This window comes from Ictidomys tridecemlineatus, chromosome 8 (assembly GCF_052094955.1).
Source record: "Ictidomys tridecemlineatus isolate mIctTri1 chromosome 8, mIctTri1.hap1, whole genome shotgun sequence".
NCBI lineage: Eukaryota > Metazoa > Chordata > Mammalia > Rodentia > Sciuridae > Ictidomys > Ictidomys tridecemlineatus.
The window spans coordinates 46,446,535-46,467,663 of NC_135484.1; the positions used below are offsets into that span (position 1 = coordinate 46,446,535).

At 36.0% G+C, this 21,129-nt stretch overlaps 1 protein-coding gene and 1 long non-coding RNA gene across 2 annotated transcripts in view; both read right to left on the reverse strand.

The window, feature by feature from the left end:
* LOC144366080 (uncharacterized) overlaps window positions 1-17,028 on the reverse strand; it is a 31,439-nt gene extending 14,411 nt beyond the window's left edge. The window contains exon 1 of the long non-coding RNA XR_013424931.1: window positions 16,722-17,028. This is a non-coding gene — a long non-coding RNA (uncharacterized LOC144366080). The remainder of the gene's footprint in view (window positions 1-16,721) is intronic.
* Window positions 17,029-18,224: 1,196 nt separating this feature from the next.
* Window positions 18,225-20,921, reverse strand: Calhm6 (calcium homeostasis modulator family member 6). Its single transcript, XM_005340855.4, has 2 exons — window positions 20,225-20,921; window positions 18,225-19,473 (listed from the first exon to the last, which is right to left on the reverse strand). Exons 1-2 carry the CDS (start codon window positions 20,747-20,749, stop codon window positions 19,051-19,053), a joined length of 948 nt encoding a protein of 315 aa, XP_005340912.2. The 5' UTR covers window positions 20,750-20,921; the 3' UTR covers window positions 18,225-19,050.
* Window positions 20,922-21,129: the final 208 nt, after the last annotated feature.

The window sequence follows — 21,129 nt, forward strand, 5'->3', positions numbered from 1 at the left end:
CCAGAAACATATCTGGTAAGTTCAAATCTCAGCTCATTATTTCCTTTGCTCTCTGCTAACTCTCCTTTTCTCTAATTTTCCATTTCCTAGCTAATGACCTCATTTTCAAAACAAAAACCCCTTTATTCATTTACAGCCCCTTTCCCTCTTAGTACTTACATCCAATCTGTCATTAATTCTTTTAATTCTACATTCTAAATTGCCCTTAATTTTTCTTTTCCACTTAGTTCAAGGACCCTCAATTGGACTTTGTTTGTTTGTATGCGGCATCTTACCATTAAACTTACATCACCTTCCATTTTTATATTTTTATTTTGAGACAGGGTCTCCATAAGTTGTTTCAGGCCTCAATAAGTTATTGAGGCTGGCCTCAAATTTGCAATTCTTCTGCTTTAGCCTCCTGAGTCTCTGGGATTACAGGTGTGCACCACCACACCTGGTTCATCTGTACTCTTGAAGTTGCTTCCTGCTTGGTTTTCCATCTCCAGTTACTTCCACCCCTTTTTCACTCTCCACACTGGAATCATGTGATCTCTAAAGCAACCAGATGGTGATAACACCTATGCTTCTTCAAGGTTTACCTGTCTATAGAATTTCCAAAATATACCATCCTCCTTTTATTTTTTTTTCCATCCTCCTTACTCATCAAGTTAGGTTCATCTCTTTAACCTCCTGCATATACAACATACTCAGTAAAGACTATCCTAACTGGCCCATGACCCACTTCTCTGGACTGAATGATTTTCCCTCCGTTAGTACCTCACACACATTTCTACTATATATGTTGAGTGTATTCTTACTTGTCTTTCCCCCTAAATTAGTCTGTGAGTTCTGCTTTGACAAAGAGTACATCTTATTTATCTTTACATTTCCTAGCACCTAGAGTGATCCCTGACACTCAATAGTATTTTTTTATTATATAACAAAATTGCAGAATGAATGAATAAGATGATAATCTAAATATCCAATTGGCCCATCTTGGAAAGTTATCCTCCTTTTCTCATTATTCATTTGACCTTCTATTGCTGATGTCAAGATTTTTGTGCAAGGTTCTCCAAAACTCACCAGTATGAAACAGATAGAATGTACCTTTGTAATTATAGATGCATGTGGTCATGAAGATATCCAGACTGCTTTGACTGGTCATGCACAGAACTACATAATTTGCTCAAGACACGGGGATTAGGGGGAAGACCATAATTTTCTTGCATATTTCCTAAATTATGTGTTCTTCCTTTTAATTTTCTCGTGTGATCAATCTCCATAACAAATGGGATAAATATTCTTTATTCTACCTGTCCTTTGGTTCACTCTTTCATCTTAAGGACATATGCTTTAAAATTAAAAGCCATACAAACTGTAATAGAATGTTAATGGGTACCTCATCAAAAAAAGATTTTATTTACTTTCATAGATAAATTGAAGACATCTTAAAATAAGCACAATAAAAATATCGATTATATCACCAAGTCTGGTTGAATATCAGCACCCCCACCATTACCACTAAATGTCCCTTGAATAAATTTCCTGTTTTCCCTACATAATGCCATTTCCTTAATTTTATTCCTTACCACCACAGAAATGGCTTTCCCTTCTTGCCATTCCTGAAAACTGACTACCACTTTGTTAATTATACTTTGGATGATAGTAGTAATGTACTTTTTTAGGATATTATCATTTTTATAGGGATATATAAAATATTTTTGGAAAAATAACATATCTATTTTTCTTTAAGGTTATTCACAAAAGATTAATCAAATATGACAAAATATTCATGGTAGATATGTAAATAAGACTTTTTATTAAAAATAAAAGAATCATATGTCTATCAATAAGGACTAATTGAGTAGACTATAATATATCCATAATATGGAGTATGTACTGCTATTTAAAAAGTAATGAGTAATATATCACTACATGTTATGATAACTTGTAGAATCTATTAAGTAAAAAAAGGAAGGTGGAAAAAACTGCTCATAATAAACTAACATTTATCTAAGAAAGGGGAGTTCTCAAATAAATAAATGCAACATGCACATATTGTTCCATTTAATAACATACATTTAAAGTGGAAGACTAAACCAAAAACATTTCTTAAAAGGTTACCATCTTTGGGGTAGAGACAGAATGAAAGTAATAAGGATAAAAGGTAGACTTCTCAAAATATACCTTGATTGGTTGGTTTGACATTGCAACTGTGTAATCACTTAATGAAATAATTAAACATGTTAAATTGAAAGCAATTACTAACAGTTAAAAGCAACATTAAATAAATGGAGCTAACTGCATAGTGAGTTAGTGGCATAACATATAAAGAAGAAGTAATGGAAATCATTTTAAACACAGTTAATTTTATTGATTGTATGATTTTAGGGGGATATACTTTAAGGAAAAGAAAGAACAGCAAAAATTTAAAAATACAAAACTGCCCTCCATAATAAAATTACTTATGGTGGTACTGGCATAATTATCAGCCTTTGAATATACACGGTAGTATAAAGAAAAGTAGTAATTATGTTAGTGTTATTTAGACAAGGAATTTTTGGCATGAGAAAAGTAATTAAAAAGATAAGTCTAATAAAGTTAAGTTATATAAAAAGTATAGTGTATAAGTTGAATTGGAAACTGTCAATATGGAGTCTTTATGTATTTTTGTTTTAGAAGATCACATGGGAACCAAGGTGAATTAACACATTGTTGGTAGGATTGCAAATTAGTACAACCACTCTGGAAATCAGTGTGGAGATTCCTAGGAAAAACTAGGAATGAAACCGTGATATGACCCAGCTATCCCAAAAGAACTAAAATCAACCTACTACAGTGTTACAGTCACTTCAATGTTTATAGCAACATAATTCACAATAACCAAATTATGGAATCAATCCTGACGTCTCTCAATAGATGAATGAATCAAGAAAATGTGGCGAATACAGACACACACACCCACACACATATTTGTACAATGGAGTTTTATTTAGTCCTGAAGAATGAGGAATGAAATAATGGCATCTGCTGGTAAATGGATGGAAATGGAGAAAATTATGCTAAATGAAATAAACCAGACTCAGGAAATCAAGAGTTGAATGTTTTCTCTATTATGTGGAAGCTAGAGCAAAATAAGAGAAAGAAGCCGGGGGTTGGGGGGGGGCTCGGATATCATAAAAATTGGGGGAAGATCAGTGAAGTAGAAGACAGAACAAGAGAGGAGAGAAAGGAAGGAAAAGAGGAAGAAATATGGAATTAATTTAATATAATCGTGTCACTACATATAAATATGTACCAAAGTGAATTTCACCTTTATGTGTATGTAAAAAGTACCAATCAAAGGTAAATAAATAAAGGAGTGAAATGAAGTTTAGTAGAGGTGGTAGAATAGGGAGGAGGGAGGAGGGAGGAGGGAAAGAAAAGGGGTGGGGCAATGGAGATTGAAATAAAATTTCTTGTATATATCGTTTTGTCAAAATGAACCCAAATGCTATGTATGATTATAATGCTCTTATTTTTAAAAAATTAAAAATATCCCACAGATGACACTCAAAGCACATATTATAAAAGAAAAATTGATGAATTGAATCACATTAAAGTTTAAAATTCCTTGTACAACTGTGTAATATGTAACAATGAATCCTTCTAATATGTTTAATTATATGCACCAATAATTTTTTTAAACTTCTATGTATCAAAGTGCACAAACAATAGAGTCAATATGGAGTCTTTATGTATTTTTGTTTTATTCACAGAATGGGAGTAAATATTTGCAAATCATATATATAGTAAAGGGTCAATATGCACAATGTATATAAGAAACTAAAGACCACTCAGCATTTAAAAATATACATGAATAAAATGAAATGAACTCAAATAGACATTTTTCCAAAGAAGATATACAAATGGCCAATAAGCACAGGAAAAGATTCTTATTTGTATAAACAAAAGTCAACCAAGTGAGATACTGCCTCACACCCATTAGGATGGCCACTGTCCAAAAACAAAATACATAGTGTAAGTCAGGATGTGAAGAAGTCGAACTCTTGTGAACTGTTGGTGGGAATGTAAAATGTTGCAGTTACTATGTCAAACATTATAGTGACTCCTCAAACATTTTAAAATAGAATTACCATATGATCCAGCAATTTCACTTCTGATTACATGCTTCTCAGAATTGAAAGCAGAGTCTCAAAGACATATGTGTACACCTGTGCTCATAGCAGAATTCATTGTAATAGCAAAAATGTGGAAGCAACTTAATGGATAGATTAAAAAGTCTCACAAATATTGAAGTATCATTCAATCTTAAAAAAAGAAGGAAATTCTAACATATGCTATAACATAAATGAATTCTGAGGATATTAATGCTACATAAAATAATGCAGTCACAAAAAGGCAAATATTATATGATTCCACTTACATACAGTATTGAGAAGTAGTCTCATAGAGACAGAAAGCAGACTGGTTGGGTGGGTAACAGGGGTTAAGAGGAAGTAAGAAATGAGGAGTTACTGTTTAATGAGTACAGTTTCAGTTTTGCAAGTTGAAAAGAGCTCTTGAGATGGATGTTGATGATGATTGCATAACAATGCAAATGAACTTAATATTACAGAAATGTACACTTAAAATGGTTAATATGGCATAATTCATGTTACAGGTGTTTGACGAAAATTACAATTTTAAATGAATCAGCCAGAAGTTATAGTGCTCTCCGGGTAATCCTGGCAGCTCCAGAAGCTTAGGCAGGAGGATTGCAAATTCAAAGCCAGCCTCTGGCAAAGACGAGGCACTAAGCAACTCATAGCAGAATTGATTGTAATAGCAAAAGTGTGGAAGCAACACATTTTTGCTATTACAAAATAGTGAGATCCTAAAATGCAAAATAGGTCGGAGGATGTGGCTTGGTGGTTGAACCTAAGTTCAATGACCAGTACCAAAATAATAATAATAATAATAATAATAACAACAACAACAACAAAAATAATGATAAAATATGCATAGTAAAGGAATGATTAAACACAGAAAAATTCTTAAGGGGCATTCCAAGTTTGCAATAAATGTAATTTCAATTATTTGAATCTAATTCAAACAGATAATGCCTCTAGGAAGCAAGTATGAAGTAAATGCTGACAGAATATTTTATGATGTTAAGAAACCATTTTTAGATGTGATGATGTTGATGATGGTATTGTGAGTTATTTTGAAGTTATTTCTCTTTTGAGATATATTTTATAATTACAGATAAAATGATGACATGAGAATAGGCCTCAAAATAATCTGATAACAAAGGAAACAGTGGGAATGTAGATAAGATTGGTAAGAGTTGGTAATTATTGAAGCTGTTGTGTGTATGTACACAGGGCTGCATTTTATTATTTTTTTCTACTTTGTTCTTGAAACTTCCCTTAATAAATATTTCTTTGAAATGATAATGATTAAACATTTAACACTTGTTAAATTTATGTTTACATGATCCATTATACTATTCTATTTTTCTCTGTTTACATAACAGTCATACAATAATTTTAAAAAATCCTTCACCAAGATGGTCTATCCATATCCATTTTTTTAATCACTCCTCCATTGTCTACAGGGAAGTATAAATCCTTTCTGATGACAAATGTAATCTCTTATGACATTGCATCCAAGGGCAGGACAATACTGAACTAGTTTGTTTCCTGAATATACAATGCTATTCTTGCCTCTGTGCCTTCTCACATACTGTTTCCTCTTCCTTCAATTCTCTTCCCCATTTTTACATCTGATAAACAATTCATCTTGCAGATACATTTGTAGTGGTTATGTTCTCCAAAACCTATGCCCTATCTGATGTAGCTCCCAGGCAAATTAGTACTCTATTTCTCTGACATGTACAACATTAATCTTTGCCTAAATTCCAATGCATGATAATTATTGGTTACAGGTCTTTCCTGTCCCTTTAAACTGTGTTCATGTAATGAATACTTAGTAAATATTTATTAAATCAAAATAGCTCCTGCTTTAAATATTTTTTTGAGTGACATTGCAACCAGAAACAAAGGTACAGTGAAAGAGATCTATTTAATAACAAGAATATTTTTTCATGCTTTGAATCAATAGAGAAAACAAACCAGAGTTGATTAAAGTGGTTATTAGGAAATTGCGTTTTATATCAGAATACAAAATGATTCTTGTCAAACAGCACATTATTATGACTGTGGTCCTAAGATTAGGAAACACAGAAAAGAAAGAATTTAAGTACAGATTATTAATATCATGTAGACAGTAGATTACCAACCACATTCATGTAGATAGTAGATGCACTGACCATATTCACAGTGCCTCTTGAAGAGAATTGGGCATTACAAAGGATATGTGAAACACTGATTAGAAACACCATCAACATTTCCAGATTCTGTCCATACTTTTCAGTGATGATTTTAGTGACAATGTTGCTTCTCCTTTTTTTTCAGTTTACTTTTTTTTAAAAATGGATTTATGCAAATACTTTTAAAACAGTAAGATAAGAATGTAAATCATCTGCCTACCACTCGTCCCCTGCCCGAACTCCACTATTTCTACCTCTTCTGGTATTTGTTGCATTTCTAGATACAGTGTGCTCACATGGCCCTCTTTTTTTTCACTGTTTAGTGCATAACTTTTAAACTTCTTTTTACCTTCTGCATAAGGAAGAGAAAGCTTTCTCCCACACATCCTGTACCTCAGTCACATTCATAGGCATTCCTGACATGCATTCCTCTACTAGAGTAGGTTTTGAGCAACCACATCATCACTGTTACTTCTCTCCCCTCATTTTAAGTTAGTGTCTGGCACGCACTCAAGGGAGGCATTAATCTTTCTCTCTTGAAGGAAAGAATTTCAAAGACTTTGGGAACGAGCTTTAAAACCATCAGACACTATATGAAAGAGGTCTCAGTGGTTTTCCAGTAAAACCATAGGGACTCATAGTCTTGTTAACATTTTAAATTTTTTCTTCTCTAACTTTTGTCATCTGGGGCTAACTTATTATGGAGGGGCTGGTTTTGCCATCATTTCTGTAGGGTGTTTTCATTTCACCATTATCTTAGGGTTTTATTTCTCCTCTATCTTGCATGGAGTCCCTTGGTTCCTTGATCCTACTACTTTTATTTCTTGGTCTACTCATTTTTCTGGAAGAGTGCATGAACCAGAAACCTCCTGATAAAGAGTGAAGAGGAGATAAAGGTTGTGCAGATATGATTATCCAGCTTCTAGTTATTTTTCAGAAGTTCAGTACCGCTTGATTCTTTGTCCTTGGTCTGATCTTCTATGTGGTAAGCTGTAGGATTTTCTCTGTGGTCTCAGTGTTCTGAAATTGCACCGTGATACAGTATGGGTCTGTATGCTTCCATTTTGCTGATCACCTACTGGAACTCCAGTCTAGAAATCATACATACCTTCCTTAACATGTGGAATTAATTCTTCAAAAGTTTCTTATCCAATTCTCTCCATTTCTCTGCTTCTCCTGGAATCTTATTGATAGGATATTAAAACTCCTCGAGTAGTTCTCTAATTGCCTTTTTTTATTCTTGGTTTTTTTTTCAACTCTGTTTCTTAACACTACCTCCTACAAGTTTTCCCCAAGTTTATCTTCCAAGCCTTCTATTGTATTTTTAACTTCTGCCAGCATCTTGTTAATTTACAAGAATTTTTTTATCCTCTAAATGTTTTTAATAGCATTCTATTCTTATTTCTTATATATAATGTCTACTCTTATGTCTCAAAAGTCATAAAAAGTAGGTTTAAAAAATTTTTTTAAAAAGTGTAGAGCTTCTGTTTCCCGTAACTCTTTTTTTTTTTTTTCTATTTTCTTTGGCCTCTGTCTTTCATATTTTTCTCAAACTTCTGTAGCTCCTGGGCTATCCACTTACACTGAATAAAATATGAATTTTGGTTTATAGATTAAGGAAAAGTTGGAGAATGTTAAGTGTGAATCTCAAATTGTGCCAGTTTATTGAAGTCTCTTCTGGGCAGTCATATTTACTAGAAATGGCTCTCTGGACTACTTCCTGGAGAACAGAGGACCAAGGCGAGCGTTCTAGAAGCCAGATTTGGGAAGAAGGCTGGGAGGTAAAAATTCAGTATATGTTTTTAACTTAGCTTCCATTTTTTTTAATGTAGTGCCCTTCATTTAGAAATCTTTTTTTTTTTAAAAATTTATATCTAGAGATTAAAATTTCCATCTTGTGCTAGGGCGTGGAGGTGCAGTTCTCACCTGAGTTGAATGGGAACAAAGAACTGAGAGGCAATTCCTAAACAAGTTCTCCATCCACCCTTTTAACTATATCACTAGCCTCATTTCCAGAGGTTACTGGTGCTGCTGATTCCTGAGCTGGGCCTTTTGCAGATTCCATGGTACAAATCTTGTTGCTTCTTACCTTTTCCCCCTTCTTGTTTGGGTTTCAGATTTCTCAGGTCTATTAGCCTAATCATCATTCACCATCTGCTCACCAGTGTCCCAAAACTATGCTGCTCTTTCCCCCTCTCCTTTTCTCCGGTTGCCTTATGCCACTGAAAAAGAGCCTTTTATTTTTATTGTGGCTAAATGTACTTTCACATAAACAGTTTTAACCAGAAGTTATATCTTTTTATTGACTTTTGCTGCCAATAATCATATTTACCAAGCATTATTTATAATAAGAGTAAATTGTTAGACCTCAAATTGGAGTGGCAATATAGAAGATCCAGAATAAAGGCTTAAATTTTAGGAAAATAAAACTACTATTTTAGAGAAAATGCTTCATCATAATCTGCAAGGAGAATTAGGCAGCTTCTAGCTGGGATAAATGTGTTCATGAGCCTGGAAACATTGTGGAATTCTGTTGGCATGAACAGTGGCAAACATATTTAAAAGTTTTCTTTAAAAAATGAACTCATTAAAGTTAGTCCTTTTGATTGCATATGAATTGAGTAGAAGCAGTTGTCTCATCAAGAAATCTTGAGCAGAGCTGGAAGCTCAGAAAAGGGTTAGGATTGTTTTTATTTTTAAGAGGAAAAACATCTGGTTTTGATTTTTATGCCCTTCCCTCTAAGTGCTTTTAAATATCTTTAAAGATGCCTAGACATATGATGATCTCGTCTCCATGAAATAACGAGGGTTTAATGACTCCCTTATGTATTCAGGTACCTGCTTTGCCATCGGAATAGGTTGTCCCATATTTGTACCATGTCTCAGATTCAAGCTTATTCAAGTTGTTATTTTCGTATCAAACTGTGTGACTTAAGAATGTGATACAATGAATCAAACAGTTGGTGGCCATCTGCCTCTGATTATCTAATGAACGGATTCTTGAACTGTGTTCTATGGAACATCAATAACCCCTAAGTTTGTGGGCACTGTATAAAAAGTGATTTTTTTTTCACTTAAGTTTTTGTTTCTTTATTACAAGTAAGAAAGATATTTAGCATATTTACATAATAGTTTTTCTTATGGTATAATCTGCCTGTAAGAGTGTCATATGCAAAAGAGCAACAAGGACAAGAAATCACCTGGCATATAAACATATGGTCTTCCAGTCTCAAATTGATAATGCTTTTTAAAAATGCAACATCTGGTTACTGATTTATTATATGTGGTTATGTACTTTGTGACTTAAAATTTCAAGAAGTATCTATGGTACTTTAAATTTTTTCTTAATAAAATTTACAAATTTTTTAATTTTGTAAATTAATTTTTCTAACTTGTCTTATCAATTTTGTTGCTATTTTATGAGAGTCACAATACAATCTTTAAAAGTCTTCAAAAGGCATAAACTCATGCTGGGAAGAGAAAACAAAGTTTTACTATGTTATAAAGATGCAGGGCTGGGGTTGTGGCTCAGCGGTACAGAGATCACCTTGAACATGCGAGATCCAGGGTTTGATCCTCAGCACCACATTAAAAAAAAAAAAAGGTGAAAGAACGGTATTGTGTCCAACTACAACTAAAAAATAAATAGTTTTTTAAAAGATGCATATGATTAAGTGCTTTGAGTGCAGAGAAAAAAATTTCGGTGGATTGATGTAGTTGTAGAACACACTGAGGAGGAAGTATGTTTTGAAATAGGGCTTGAAAGATGAAAACTACTGTGTGTTGGAAGACAGTTCTTCATAGGTTTCTCACAAATCTGCTAGTATGCCAAGAATTCAAGGCTCTGGCTACTTTTTTATCCATATCATTTCTCAGGGTTATGTTTGTGGCAAGTGACATTGAAAGGTGAAGTAAGACCTTCTTGGGAAGGAACAGGTTTAATTTCTGCTTGCTATAAAATGGTGGTGGGTGGTGTTCTCTCCAGTAACCTACTCTGTGTTCAAGAACCCATCTTGGCCTCCCATGTCCCCATAGAATTTAGAGACATGGGAACCAGTGCAAATGTGATGCTCATGCTATTTGCTCTGCTCTGCTGTGATTAATACAAGTTTGGTCCCTGACCCAGAAATTTCATCTCGTCTGGAAGTTTCCATGATAAAGTGACAGACTAGTAGCTTGTAGTAAAATCAAATTTCAGACTTAACAAATGGGTTAATGAGAGATTAGAGAATGATTTGAGTGGAGAAGTGTGAGTGGGCCTGGAAATGGGTATGGTAGAAATGATAGAATGGTCAGAAGACCTGATTAAATCAGAGATGGTATATTTAAGAACACTGAAAAATTAAGAAAGATAGGTAGGGTGGAATGGGGTGGGGGAAGGTAGATTTTAAAGTCCTCAAATGATAGGCAAAGGGATTTAGATCTGATTTTTAAGTGAAGAAACCATTTGGACATACATTGGGGGACAAAATTAGATGCATTTTCCCTAATTATGTAAAAATAAAACTTCCCAAGCCTCCAAGTTCAGGAAGAAATTGAGCCTTAGAAAGTTACACACACTCAAACTTTAAACGAGAAAGCAATCGAACAAAATTGAAACCTCTCCCAATTGACCAGCAACAAACATCTTTGCTTCAATGACTACAATGTCAAAGCGGATCAGTCAATGTTGGTCTCACACTTCAGAACACCAGCCAATCAGTGACAGCCTCCCAATTTTGAAAATTTGGCTAATAGCATTAGCTGCTCTCCAGTAATTGCACTTTCATGCTTAAAACTGCCAATTCACAATCTCTATTTCTAGGAGTTCACAAATTTCCTGAAATCTTATTTCCCAGAACTCTATGTAAAGTCAGCAGATTTCTCTTGTCAAGGAAACTTTGCATGAGCAGCCCAACTCTCTTTGGCCTAACAAGCAATAAATTCAGTCTGTAGTTTCAGAAACTGAGAAGTAGTCTCCTTCTGCAATGTGTGGAGCTTGGAGTCTAGTATCGATGGGATGAATAATAAGTGTCTCAGTCAGAGTGAGATAACCTGTGTTTTAAGAAGACTGATCCTGCAATTGCCAAAAGCAGAGTTTAGAACAGGGAGAGACTTCAGTCAGGTAAATCAGGTAGAAGATCACTATAATAACCCAAGTTCTGATGAGACAAGTCTGTGAAGTTGAAGTGTATATCAGCAACTCACGGTGACACAGGGCATCCAGCTACAGCATCAAACATCACTAGAGGAAAAAAGTAATGCTAAGACAAGGAGACAAATAAGGGACCACCTAAGGGTGTGTATATGGGGAGGGGTTGGTTCATTTTTGATCCACAATGAGTTCCAACCAAAACTATGTGTGGATATTGGTCTCATTATAGCAGGTACTGTTTAATACATGAGAAAAAATAACCAGAACACTGTGGATATGGTTAAAAGAGTTCTGAGAGTTATTTTTTACATAGCAACATTAATTTGAATGAAATAGATTTTTAAGCTGCCACTGTTCAAGAAAAAATATCCTTCAGTTAACTGAATGAAACTTACATTAAAAAATATCATCACCACCATCCCATAAGACAGAATGAATTCAAGAGAAGTTTACTCCTGAGGGACAAGCCATGGTGGTAAATCCTGAAGTGGCCCCTTGAAGATGCAGGGCAGGGGGACTTTTAGTACTGATGCTACTTAGCACATTCTAGAAAAACCCTGTTCAGTAGAAACATGATGAAAGGAGCTTCTCTGGGCAGTCAGAGAGTTGATGAGGCCACAATTTCAGTACCCTTGACTTTTCATTTAGATGACTGGTATCTAACTTATGCAACTCTTAGCTAAAATATTTCCTCTTTAAAAAATTTCTGTGAATATTCCCAAGCAGAATTTATTCTCTCTTTCCTCAAAATATTTTGCTTATGTTTTCATTCCAGTACATTTTATTTTTATTCTTATTATGATTATTTACTTATTTGCTACTTCTATGATTTGAACATCCCACCCAAAACTTGTGATTAAATTTCATGGCCATTTTAATGGTATTAAGAGGTGGGAATTTTAAGAGGTAGTCGACTAGGCAAAGCCCTCATGCATAGACTAGTGTTGTTATCCTGGGAAAGGATTACTGACAGAAAGGATGAGTGAGGACAAATTTCCTCTATCTCTATCTCGTGCTTGCTTGTTCACTCTTCATTCATGTTATGACATGGGACAAAAGCCCTCAACAATGTCAGGTTCATGTTCTTGGACTTTCCAGTATCTGGAACTATGTGCCAAACAAACCTCTATTATTTATAAATTATTCAATCTCAGATATTTTGTTATAGCAGCAGAAAATGGCTAACATGGACTATCCGTTCCTTGAGAGAAAAGATTACGTCTTATTTATTTCCTACATATTGAGCATTTTCTAGGCAGTATCTCATTCAGTGCTGACACTGAGACTTTGGAGAGATGTTTAAAGTTTCATCTGTAGGAGAGGGTAAGCCAAGAATGCAGTGGTTTATGCTCTAGTGACTGAGCTTTTAATCATGGGACTATAAAACAATCACATATAGTAGCTATTCTCAATATATATTTGTATGTCTCTTGAATACTAAAAATGAATGTATTAAGGGGTAGATAGTGAATATGGATGCATTAGTTTAATAGAACCTAAAACTACTCAAGGAGAATCCCTGAAAAGTGAGTTGCAGAGTTTTAAAAGCAAACTGTGTCCACTAAATGCACAAGTTCACTTTTCACCATTGTCAATAATTTTGTCAAACCAGTTTTCTTATGTTATAATCTCTTAGCAAAACACACTATGAAAAATGTACTAAAGATGTATTATAAGAAAACTGATGCACAAAATACAAATATTACACTTCCCATCTTATGTAAATTCCATAGTAACATTCCACTAGGTTGAAGACATCATCTCCTGCTCCAGTTCTATGACCACCATGCTTTAAAAGGACCAAATCACTTGTTTATCTGTATGATCTTATCTCCTGTTCATTATCCCAGAGCTTTAATCATCAGATAGCAGGCATTGTAGGAAATTTGTGAGGTGGTTATTCATTTCATTCAGACTAAAAAGCAAAGTCCTGACAGTAGTGCAAAGGCCTTACGTGATCTCCCTACCTCCTTACCTCTCTGGCCTTGTGGCCTACCTTTGTCTCCTAACTCACTTTTCAATGAGGGCAATAGCTGTCCTACCACCAGCATTCCTAATGTTTTTGAGTGCTCTCCTTTTTCTTTTTTTTCCCACAGTATTTTTCTTCTCTCTTTCTTTATTCTTTTTTCCTGCATTTTTATTGGTGCATTATAGTTGTACGTATTAATGGGATTTGTTGTTACATATTCATTCATGCACAAAATACAACAATATAATTTGACCACTATCAATTCCCAGCACTTTCCCCGTCCCTCCCCGCTTCCCACAATTTGGTCCCTTTCCTCTACTCACTTTATATCTTCAATTGTTTACTTATTTACTACCTCTCTCTTCATCTAGAATGTAAGGTCCACAAGGACAGAGCTGTGGCCACTGATGTATCCCAAATACCAAGGACATGCACAGAACACAGTAGGCACTCAATAAATACTCATTGGTTTAGTTAATAAAATAATGATGAAATCTGATGAATACATAGGAAAAAGACATAAAACTCAAATCTAAAAGTAAACCAGAGGCTTGAATAGGCATTTCATTAAAAAGAATATAAAAATGAGTAGTAAATATATGCAAAGATACCCAAAGCCTTTAATCATTAGGGAAATGCCAAATAAAATTACAAAGAGAGTATTATTAGATATTCATCAGAATGACAGAAATGAACAATTAAGAATACCAAGTATTGTAGAGGTTAAAAAAAACTGGAAAAATTAGTGGAAACTCTCATAGTAATATAAATTAATAAACCATTAAGGCAAACATTGGACATAACCTGACAAACTGAAATATGTACATACCCTTATGCTCTCATATATTCCTTGAAACAAACCCTGAAAAAAAAAACACATGTACATAGAATACAGATCCATAAATGTTCACTCTGGCATTGCTTATAAGAGCCAGAAATGGAATAGCTTAATGTCTATCAGTAATTCAATGGATAAACGAATTGTGATGTATTCACATAATGAAATAGTATGAGGCAAATCAAAAAACGTTGTTCTAGACATAATATGGATGAACATCACAAAATAATTCTTAGAGGATGATTCCATTCTCATAAAGTTCAAAAAAATGCAAAACTAAACATTAGTAGTCTGCCTAATAAGCAATAAATTCATCCTCATGTTAGTTTGGTAACATACAAGTTCTAAAACTGTAAATAAAAGTAAAGAAATGATCATCTCCCACTTCTGGGTGAAAAGAGCCAGAATTATACAGACATGTGGGGCAGGTATTTGGGGGGTGCTGGATACGTATTATTTCTTTCCCATAGGTAGTGATTGCATTGTATGTGTTTTTAAATTTTTACATAATTTTCATATACCATTCTAGTTTTGATATCTCACCATTTTTTAAATTGCCATAATTTGCCTGATCTTAGAGACTATTTTTTTATTTTACTGGGGAACTTCTTAGTGTTCTAACAGTGTGTGGCAAAGAATTTTGACAGCATGTATACTTTTTTGATTCAGATCTTTCATTGAATAAAAATATAATATTACCAATTCCATAGTCTTCACACTGCAATTCAAAAGAGATATTCTATAGGTAGGTGATGAAAAGGAAGAGATACAATTAGGTCAAATAGAGGCTTAGTTTTCAGGGCAGGTAAGGGTTTGGCACACAATGGACAATAAAAGCAGAATGTGGGAGTTTGTAGTGACAAAATAGGCAGTGGTTGCTGCTACCAGGGCTGACTCAGGGAGTATTTCTCCACCTTTAATCTTAGGGAGAGTTGTTTATCATAGGCCACCTGGGAGATAAAATGTGGGTATTGTCAAAGTTAGGGGTTCCAAGACATTTTCAAGTCAGAGACATTTGGGTATGTGGTTAATTCTGCTTGAGGATGTCTCCCTTGGGAATTTCATCTTAAGTCAGTTCAGAGAGCATTGGATGGAGCAAAGAGACCATGCTTAACCTTATTCCCCATAGACTGTATATCATGCCAGTACCCAGAACAATGTGAAATCATCTCTTATATGTTTATTTTTCAGCAAATATTAACAGCAGATGCTGTGTCTGAATCTCTCCCAAGAATAAGGCTTCAGGTCAGCATACAGCTGGGAATGATTCTGAAGAATTCTTTGGTAGGCCAGCAAATAAATATACACCAAATAGAGAAACACTTCTTGAGCCCATGGTGTGGCCTATTTGAGGCCAGGCTCAGAGGATTGGTGTGTCAAGCCAACCAGCAGTGACCAGGTTCCCATCATGAAATAATCCCATTGTATCTTGGTCCCTCTATCTTTATTGAAAGCAGTCTTAGCTATCAACAGTTGCCAAGTTTCACAAAATGAAATGCAAAGTATTAGGGTTTGCTGAGAATATCTGTACCTCTTCTGCTTACAAAGGCACTTGTGCAAAGAAGGGAGAAATATGATCTAGTAATTAAAACAATAATGTACCATATTACACCACAAGATTTAGACAGGATCAGCTCCCTAGTTTGGTTTTGCATTTGTTGACTACATGATCTGGAACTAGTAATGCAACCTCTCTTAACTTTTGATTCCTCACACCTAAATGCGGGTGATCTGTTTGTGGGTATCCCATTAAACTCATGAAAACAAAATGAGGTCAGAAATGCAAAACTGCTTTGTTGACTGCAAGCCCTTATGGTAAGGACTCTTTTTAATCTTTTCCAATTATGCAGTTGATAATTATTATTCATTAACCAAAAAACAACAAGAAAAGAACAATCCAAAGATCGAAAGTGCCTGAGGTTCAAAAAAAAGTCCCCATACAAATCTTAAGACTCCAGGAGTGACCATATTTGACAATTTGGGGCTTATCTTTATACATTTTATGATTCGTGTGTGTTGACAAAAAAAAGGATTATAGCCTACTAATCTGTAGAATACTATACAGAAATTTTTAATAACATAAATTGTTATATACTGACATGGAATATATTTTATGTGAAAAGTTACAGAATAACATTTTTAGTGCAGTCTTTTTTTGCAGACAAAATAAGTAACTACCACAGGGAAGTGAATATTGCAATTTGCAAATGAGGTACTTTTACTTTCTATCTTACACAATTTCCATTATTATAATTTTTATATGAATATATTTTTATCTTACATATATTTTCACAATAATTTTTAAAACCTGCAAGAAAAGTGAAACGTATACCAACAAAATAAATACAATATGATACTACTGAAGATGTAAGTATACAGGCTACACCTGGAAAAAAAAATGTTGTGAAAGGAAAGAATACACACACACACACACACACACACATACACACACACACAAATTGGAACTAGGCACAGAGGCACATACCTGTAATCCCAAGTGCTTGGGAGGTTGAGGCAGGAGGATCACAAGTTCAGCATCCTCAGCAATTTAGTGAAACACTCAGCAACTATGCAAGATCCTGTCTCAAAGAATACAAGGACTAGGGATGTCGCTCAAAAGTAAAATGGCTCTGGATTTAATCCCCAATAAGAGAAAAAAAATAAATAAATGGAAAATAAAATAAAAGAAGCAAAATGAAAATAGGCACGATGTGACTTTTCAAAATATATTATTTTTTTAGGAAGTGGAAAAAAACTGATCATGCAGCGTCACTGCCAACTTTCTTTTTAAACATGACTCCCAACCACAGGATATTCAGCCCTTCTGACTAGTTCCTTTTAAGGGCCCTGTGCAAAAAAAAAAAAAAAGGCAAAATAGAACCCAGTACAGGGGTCTGCCAAGAGAGGAAGAGCTAAATATAACCAGTAGTCAATTGCCTTACAGTTTAAAGTCTTCATATTCCATTTCCTAAAATGTAGAAATCAGTCATAAATTTGAGGAATGGGCAGGAATGACAAGCTAATGGAAGACAAGCTTCCCTGAAAAGTGCTGGCATTATCAAGTAAGAGAGTTTACAATAAAAATCACAGATGTCATCGCTCTCACTAAATTCTTACATCCTTTCCAATCAATAAATCCTGTCATGACCATGTACAAAATCCATTATTTGCCATTTTGATTACTGCCCATCCAATTCACATTTGCTCCTGCCTATTTCCACTGCAGTGACCTCCTGTTAGTCTCTCCACTTCCACCCTAGCTCTTCCTCTTTTCCCTGCCATACCTTTCTCCTCAAAAAAAAAAAAAAAAAAAAAATCTCCTTAACATGTAGAGAAAATGAAAACCCAAACCTTAGTATGATTCCAAGGCTCTGTCCTATTTTTCCCTTCCTTATTTTTCCATTCACCTTTAAGCTTCCAACTAAGATCTGTCACACCTCAGCGTCTTTGCACATCCTTTTTCTTCTGCCTGAACTGCTTTGCTCCCTACTCTACAGATTTCAGTTTCTCACGAATTTCTCCAACCTCTTCCTTCCCTACTCTAAATCAAATCACAATTTGCATTTTTTTCCAGTAATTATTTGTATGGCATGGATTTTATTTGCCTTTCCTACTCTGCTGAAGCTGCTGTATGACTGGGTAGGGGGTTTATAATACTATCCTCTCTACTGTTGTACATATTTTAAACTTATCATAATAGCTTGAAAATGTTTCCTTGGATCTTACAAACTAAAAGCAATAGTTATTGCCTGCAGTTATCCTAAATTACTTTTCCAACTTTATGTTTTTTGAAAATTTTCCTTTTCATGGTTAATTTTTATATAGTAACCATATTAGAGCCATAAAATGCTGTTGTATTTGAAAGACCACAATAGGGTTGACTAGAAGTCGAGTATGCTGGACTTACATCACAGTATGCTGCAACCTGCACAGCTGAACTCTAGAAACCTGTGAGGAGCAACAGAGGATTAAGAAAGACACACAAACATTTACAAAGAGAAAGCTGGGACCAGGTGGGACACTGACCTCTGATGGAGGAACAGTGACCCAGACCTAGTGCAGCACGTTTATTATATAGGTTTTATCATCAAAAGGTTTTCTGTAGGAAAGTTTCTGCAAAGCAGGCAGACTTGAAGTTCACAGGGCTTAAAAGCAATTATAATTATCTTGTTATGCTCAGAATTCTCTATCCCTGTCAGCTGGTGTCTGAGCTCAAAGTCAAGACTGATATAATTCCATGCCTTTGCACAGAACTTCCTCAGGCAAGGCATCATCATAGCAACTGAGCAATCTTGTCCTGCACCTTTTCACAGAAAGTTCCCAGAGCAAAGCACAGCCACAGCTCTGAGACAGTCAAAAACCATGACCCAGGTCACTGTTCTCCACAATGGTACAAGCAGATTAGAATGCCATAATTTTTAGGTTCCTAATAAGCTGCTATTGGCAAGGAAGTGAATTTTCAACTAACATCAGATAACTTAACAGAAAGATCTGAAGCTGAACTGTTTCATTTTTCTCACTACTGAAAGCAATAACTATTGCTTTTAAAAGACCAAAGTGTTTTATTTGAAAAGAACCCTAGAATAGGGATATAAGACTTCTAATGTAGTCTCTATTCATCATTTTGGGTGAATCATTTTTCCTCAGTTGTTTGTTTAGTAATTCATATAATAAAGAGATTAATATTTCAATTCAGATCTAAAATCCTACAATTTTAAAGGGGAGAAAATAGCCATAAATAATACCAATGGTTTTTTAAATGAAGCAAATAATTCAATATTTCAAAAGAACTTTTTATCTATTCATTTATAAGGTCACAACCCAGTAGAGCTATTTATACCAGGAGAATCTACAAAGCCAAGAACAGGAAGCATTACATCTCCTTCAGAAGATTTGATACTGTCACTCTCCTCCTTTCTGTTAACATATTTGTGCAACATGCTGTAGTACTGGTCCTTTGGATTGAAAGTATACAGTGTTGAAATTTGCTGCCAGTCTTTAATACTTGGGGTGTTGTATTCTTTTGGATGTGAGTGCTCAAAGAAACATTTAACATTTTCTTTTGCCAAATCAGTGGCATGCTCCTTGGCTTGACTTTTAAAGATCTCCTGCTCATTCTCCAAATAAATTTTCCAAAATTTCAGCTGCAGAAAACTAACTGGAGACAGGCATCGGCAGACAGATGTGAATATCACAACGGCGATAATAACAACTGCTATGATGATCCAGCCCAGCACCTTAAAAAAAACACAACAAGTAGCAATTTTTAGTCACTCTTCAGAAACAAAAACAAACTTAACAAATCCTCAGATAAAATTTAAATTACTCACCAGCTAGCATGGTGAACAAGCCAACAGTCTTTTAAGTCTTAACCCCTTAAGATTAAGGAATGGCAGAAACTTCCCCAACTCCTCAGTACAATTGCTTACTAGGAAAGTCAGACACAGGCCAAGTCATGTCAGGGACCCAGAAGGAGCCCATATGTCTGTCACTCCCTCTAGAATTCAAAATGTGGATTTCCTACAAATGAACACTCTACAGAACCTCTGAGCTTTATAAGCCCAGAGGCAGCGTGGCTGGTGGCTTTAGGTCAGGCAGACCCATTTTATTGTACAGACCCATTTAATTGTGATAATTCTGCTGCTTTCTCCTGCCCAGACAACTTAACATAGATTCTCAGTTTTCACTCTACAGAGGAGATAATAATACTCCTGCAAAGTTGTGAGAATAATTAGGAGGTAAAGGACCCAGCGCAGCCGGGGCATGCCTACTGTCACCCTCCACCTTTCACCACAGCGCCCAGTACTATATGAGTACTTTTTCTCCTTTTCGTTGGTTTTATTGAATATTTGCCTATGGGTACATTAGAAACTGGCGCTATTCCAGCTTCTCTTTGGGTGACCCCTGTCTGGAGAAAAGTCACTGAATTCTCCTTCACGAGGTCGCCGTCCTGCTCCTCCCAACCCGCGTCCAGCGCCAGCGCCTGACCTGCGACTGAGCCTTGAGTTCCTTCAGGATGTCTTGGAGGTCAGACTTCTGGTCCTTGCTGCAGGGAACCAGCGGTAGCTGGTCGGTGCAGCCTGTGCGGTTTCTGCACAGGTACGGCCCCAAGACCTTGCTCCCGCTGGCTGCGCATTCATAGAATGAGCCCCCAAGCAGCGCCACGGCCACCCAGGTGAGGGGTGCGAGCGCTGCGGCCACGGCGATCTGCGTGAACACAAGCGCGCCCCGCAGCCCGGAGCTGCACCTCACACGGGCGCCTGGCGCGCAGCAGCCGGTCAGTAGGCGCCACGTGCGAGCGCTCAGCATATAGCCCAGGAGGAAGAGCACAAGCGCTGGCACCAACAGGAAGACCAAGCCGTAGGGCAGGTTCCAGGTGGCGCTGCAGGGGCACTGGAACACCACAGTGGAGAAGATGCGCTCCCCGCTTGCCGTCAACAGTGTCACCAGGCCATAACCCAGCGCGCTACTGTGCCTGAGATGCAGGTCCAGCAGTGTCTTAAACTTTTCCATGGCTTCTCCTAACAGGGAGCCGTGGACAGGCCCAGAAGTTTCTGTCACTTCGCTGCCCTGTTTGTCAGATGAATTGGGTGAACTGGGTCTGGGGCTTTCCAAATTCTGCTGAGAAGCAGCTTTCAAAAAGGGAAGAGGGCTTCTTAGGTCTTTTGAGGTTTCACTTTCTCACTTCAACAAAACCAGCTCTGGCTGACAAAGTTATATACTACCGCTGTTAACTCTGATCTCCCCAGTACCCAACCCTTTCCAAAGGCAGAAGCACCTGTTAGCTTTCTCCTCCAACTCAGGAACTATGTCAGAAGCACAGCCCTGTTCAATTTGTCATTATCTTTGTGTCCTTCAGTCATACAGCAAACAAGGGCACTTTCATTGCCCTT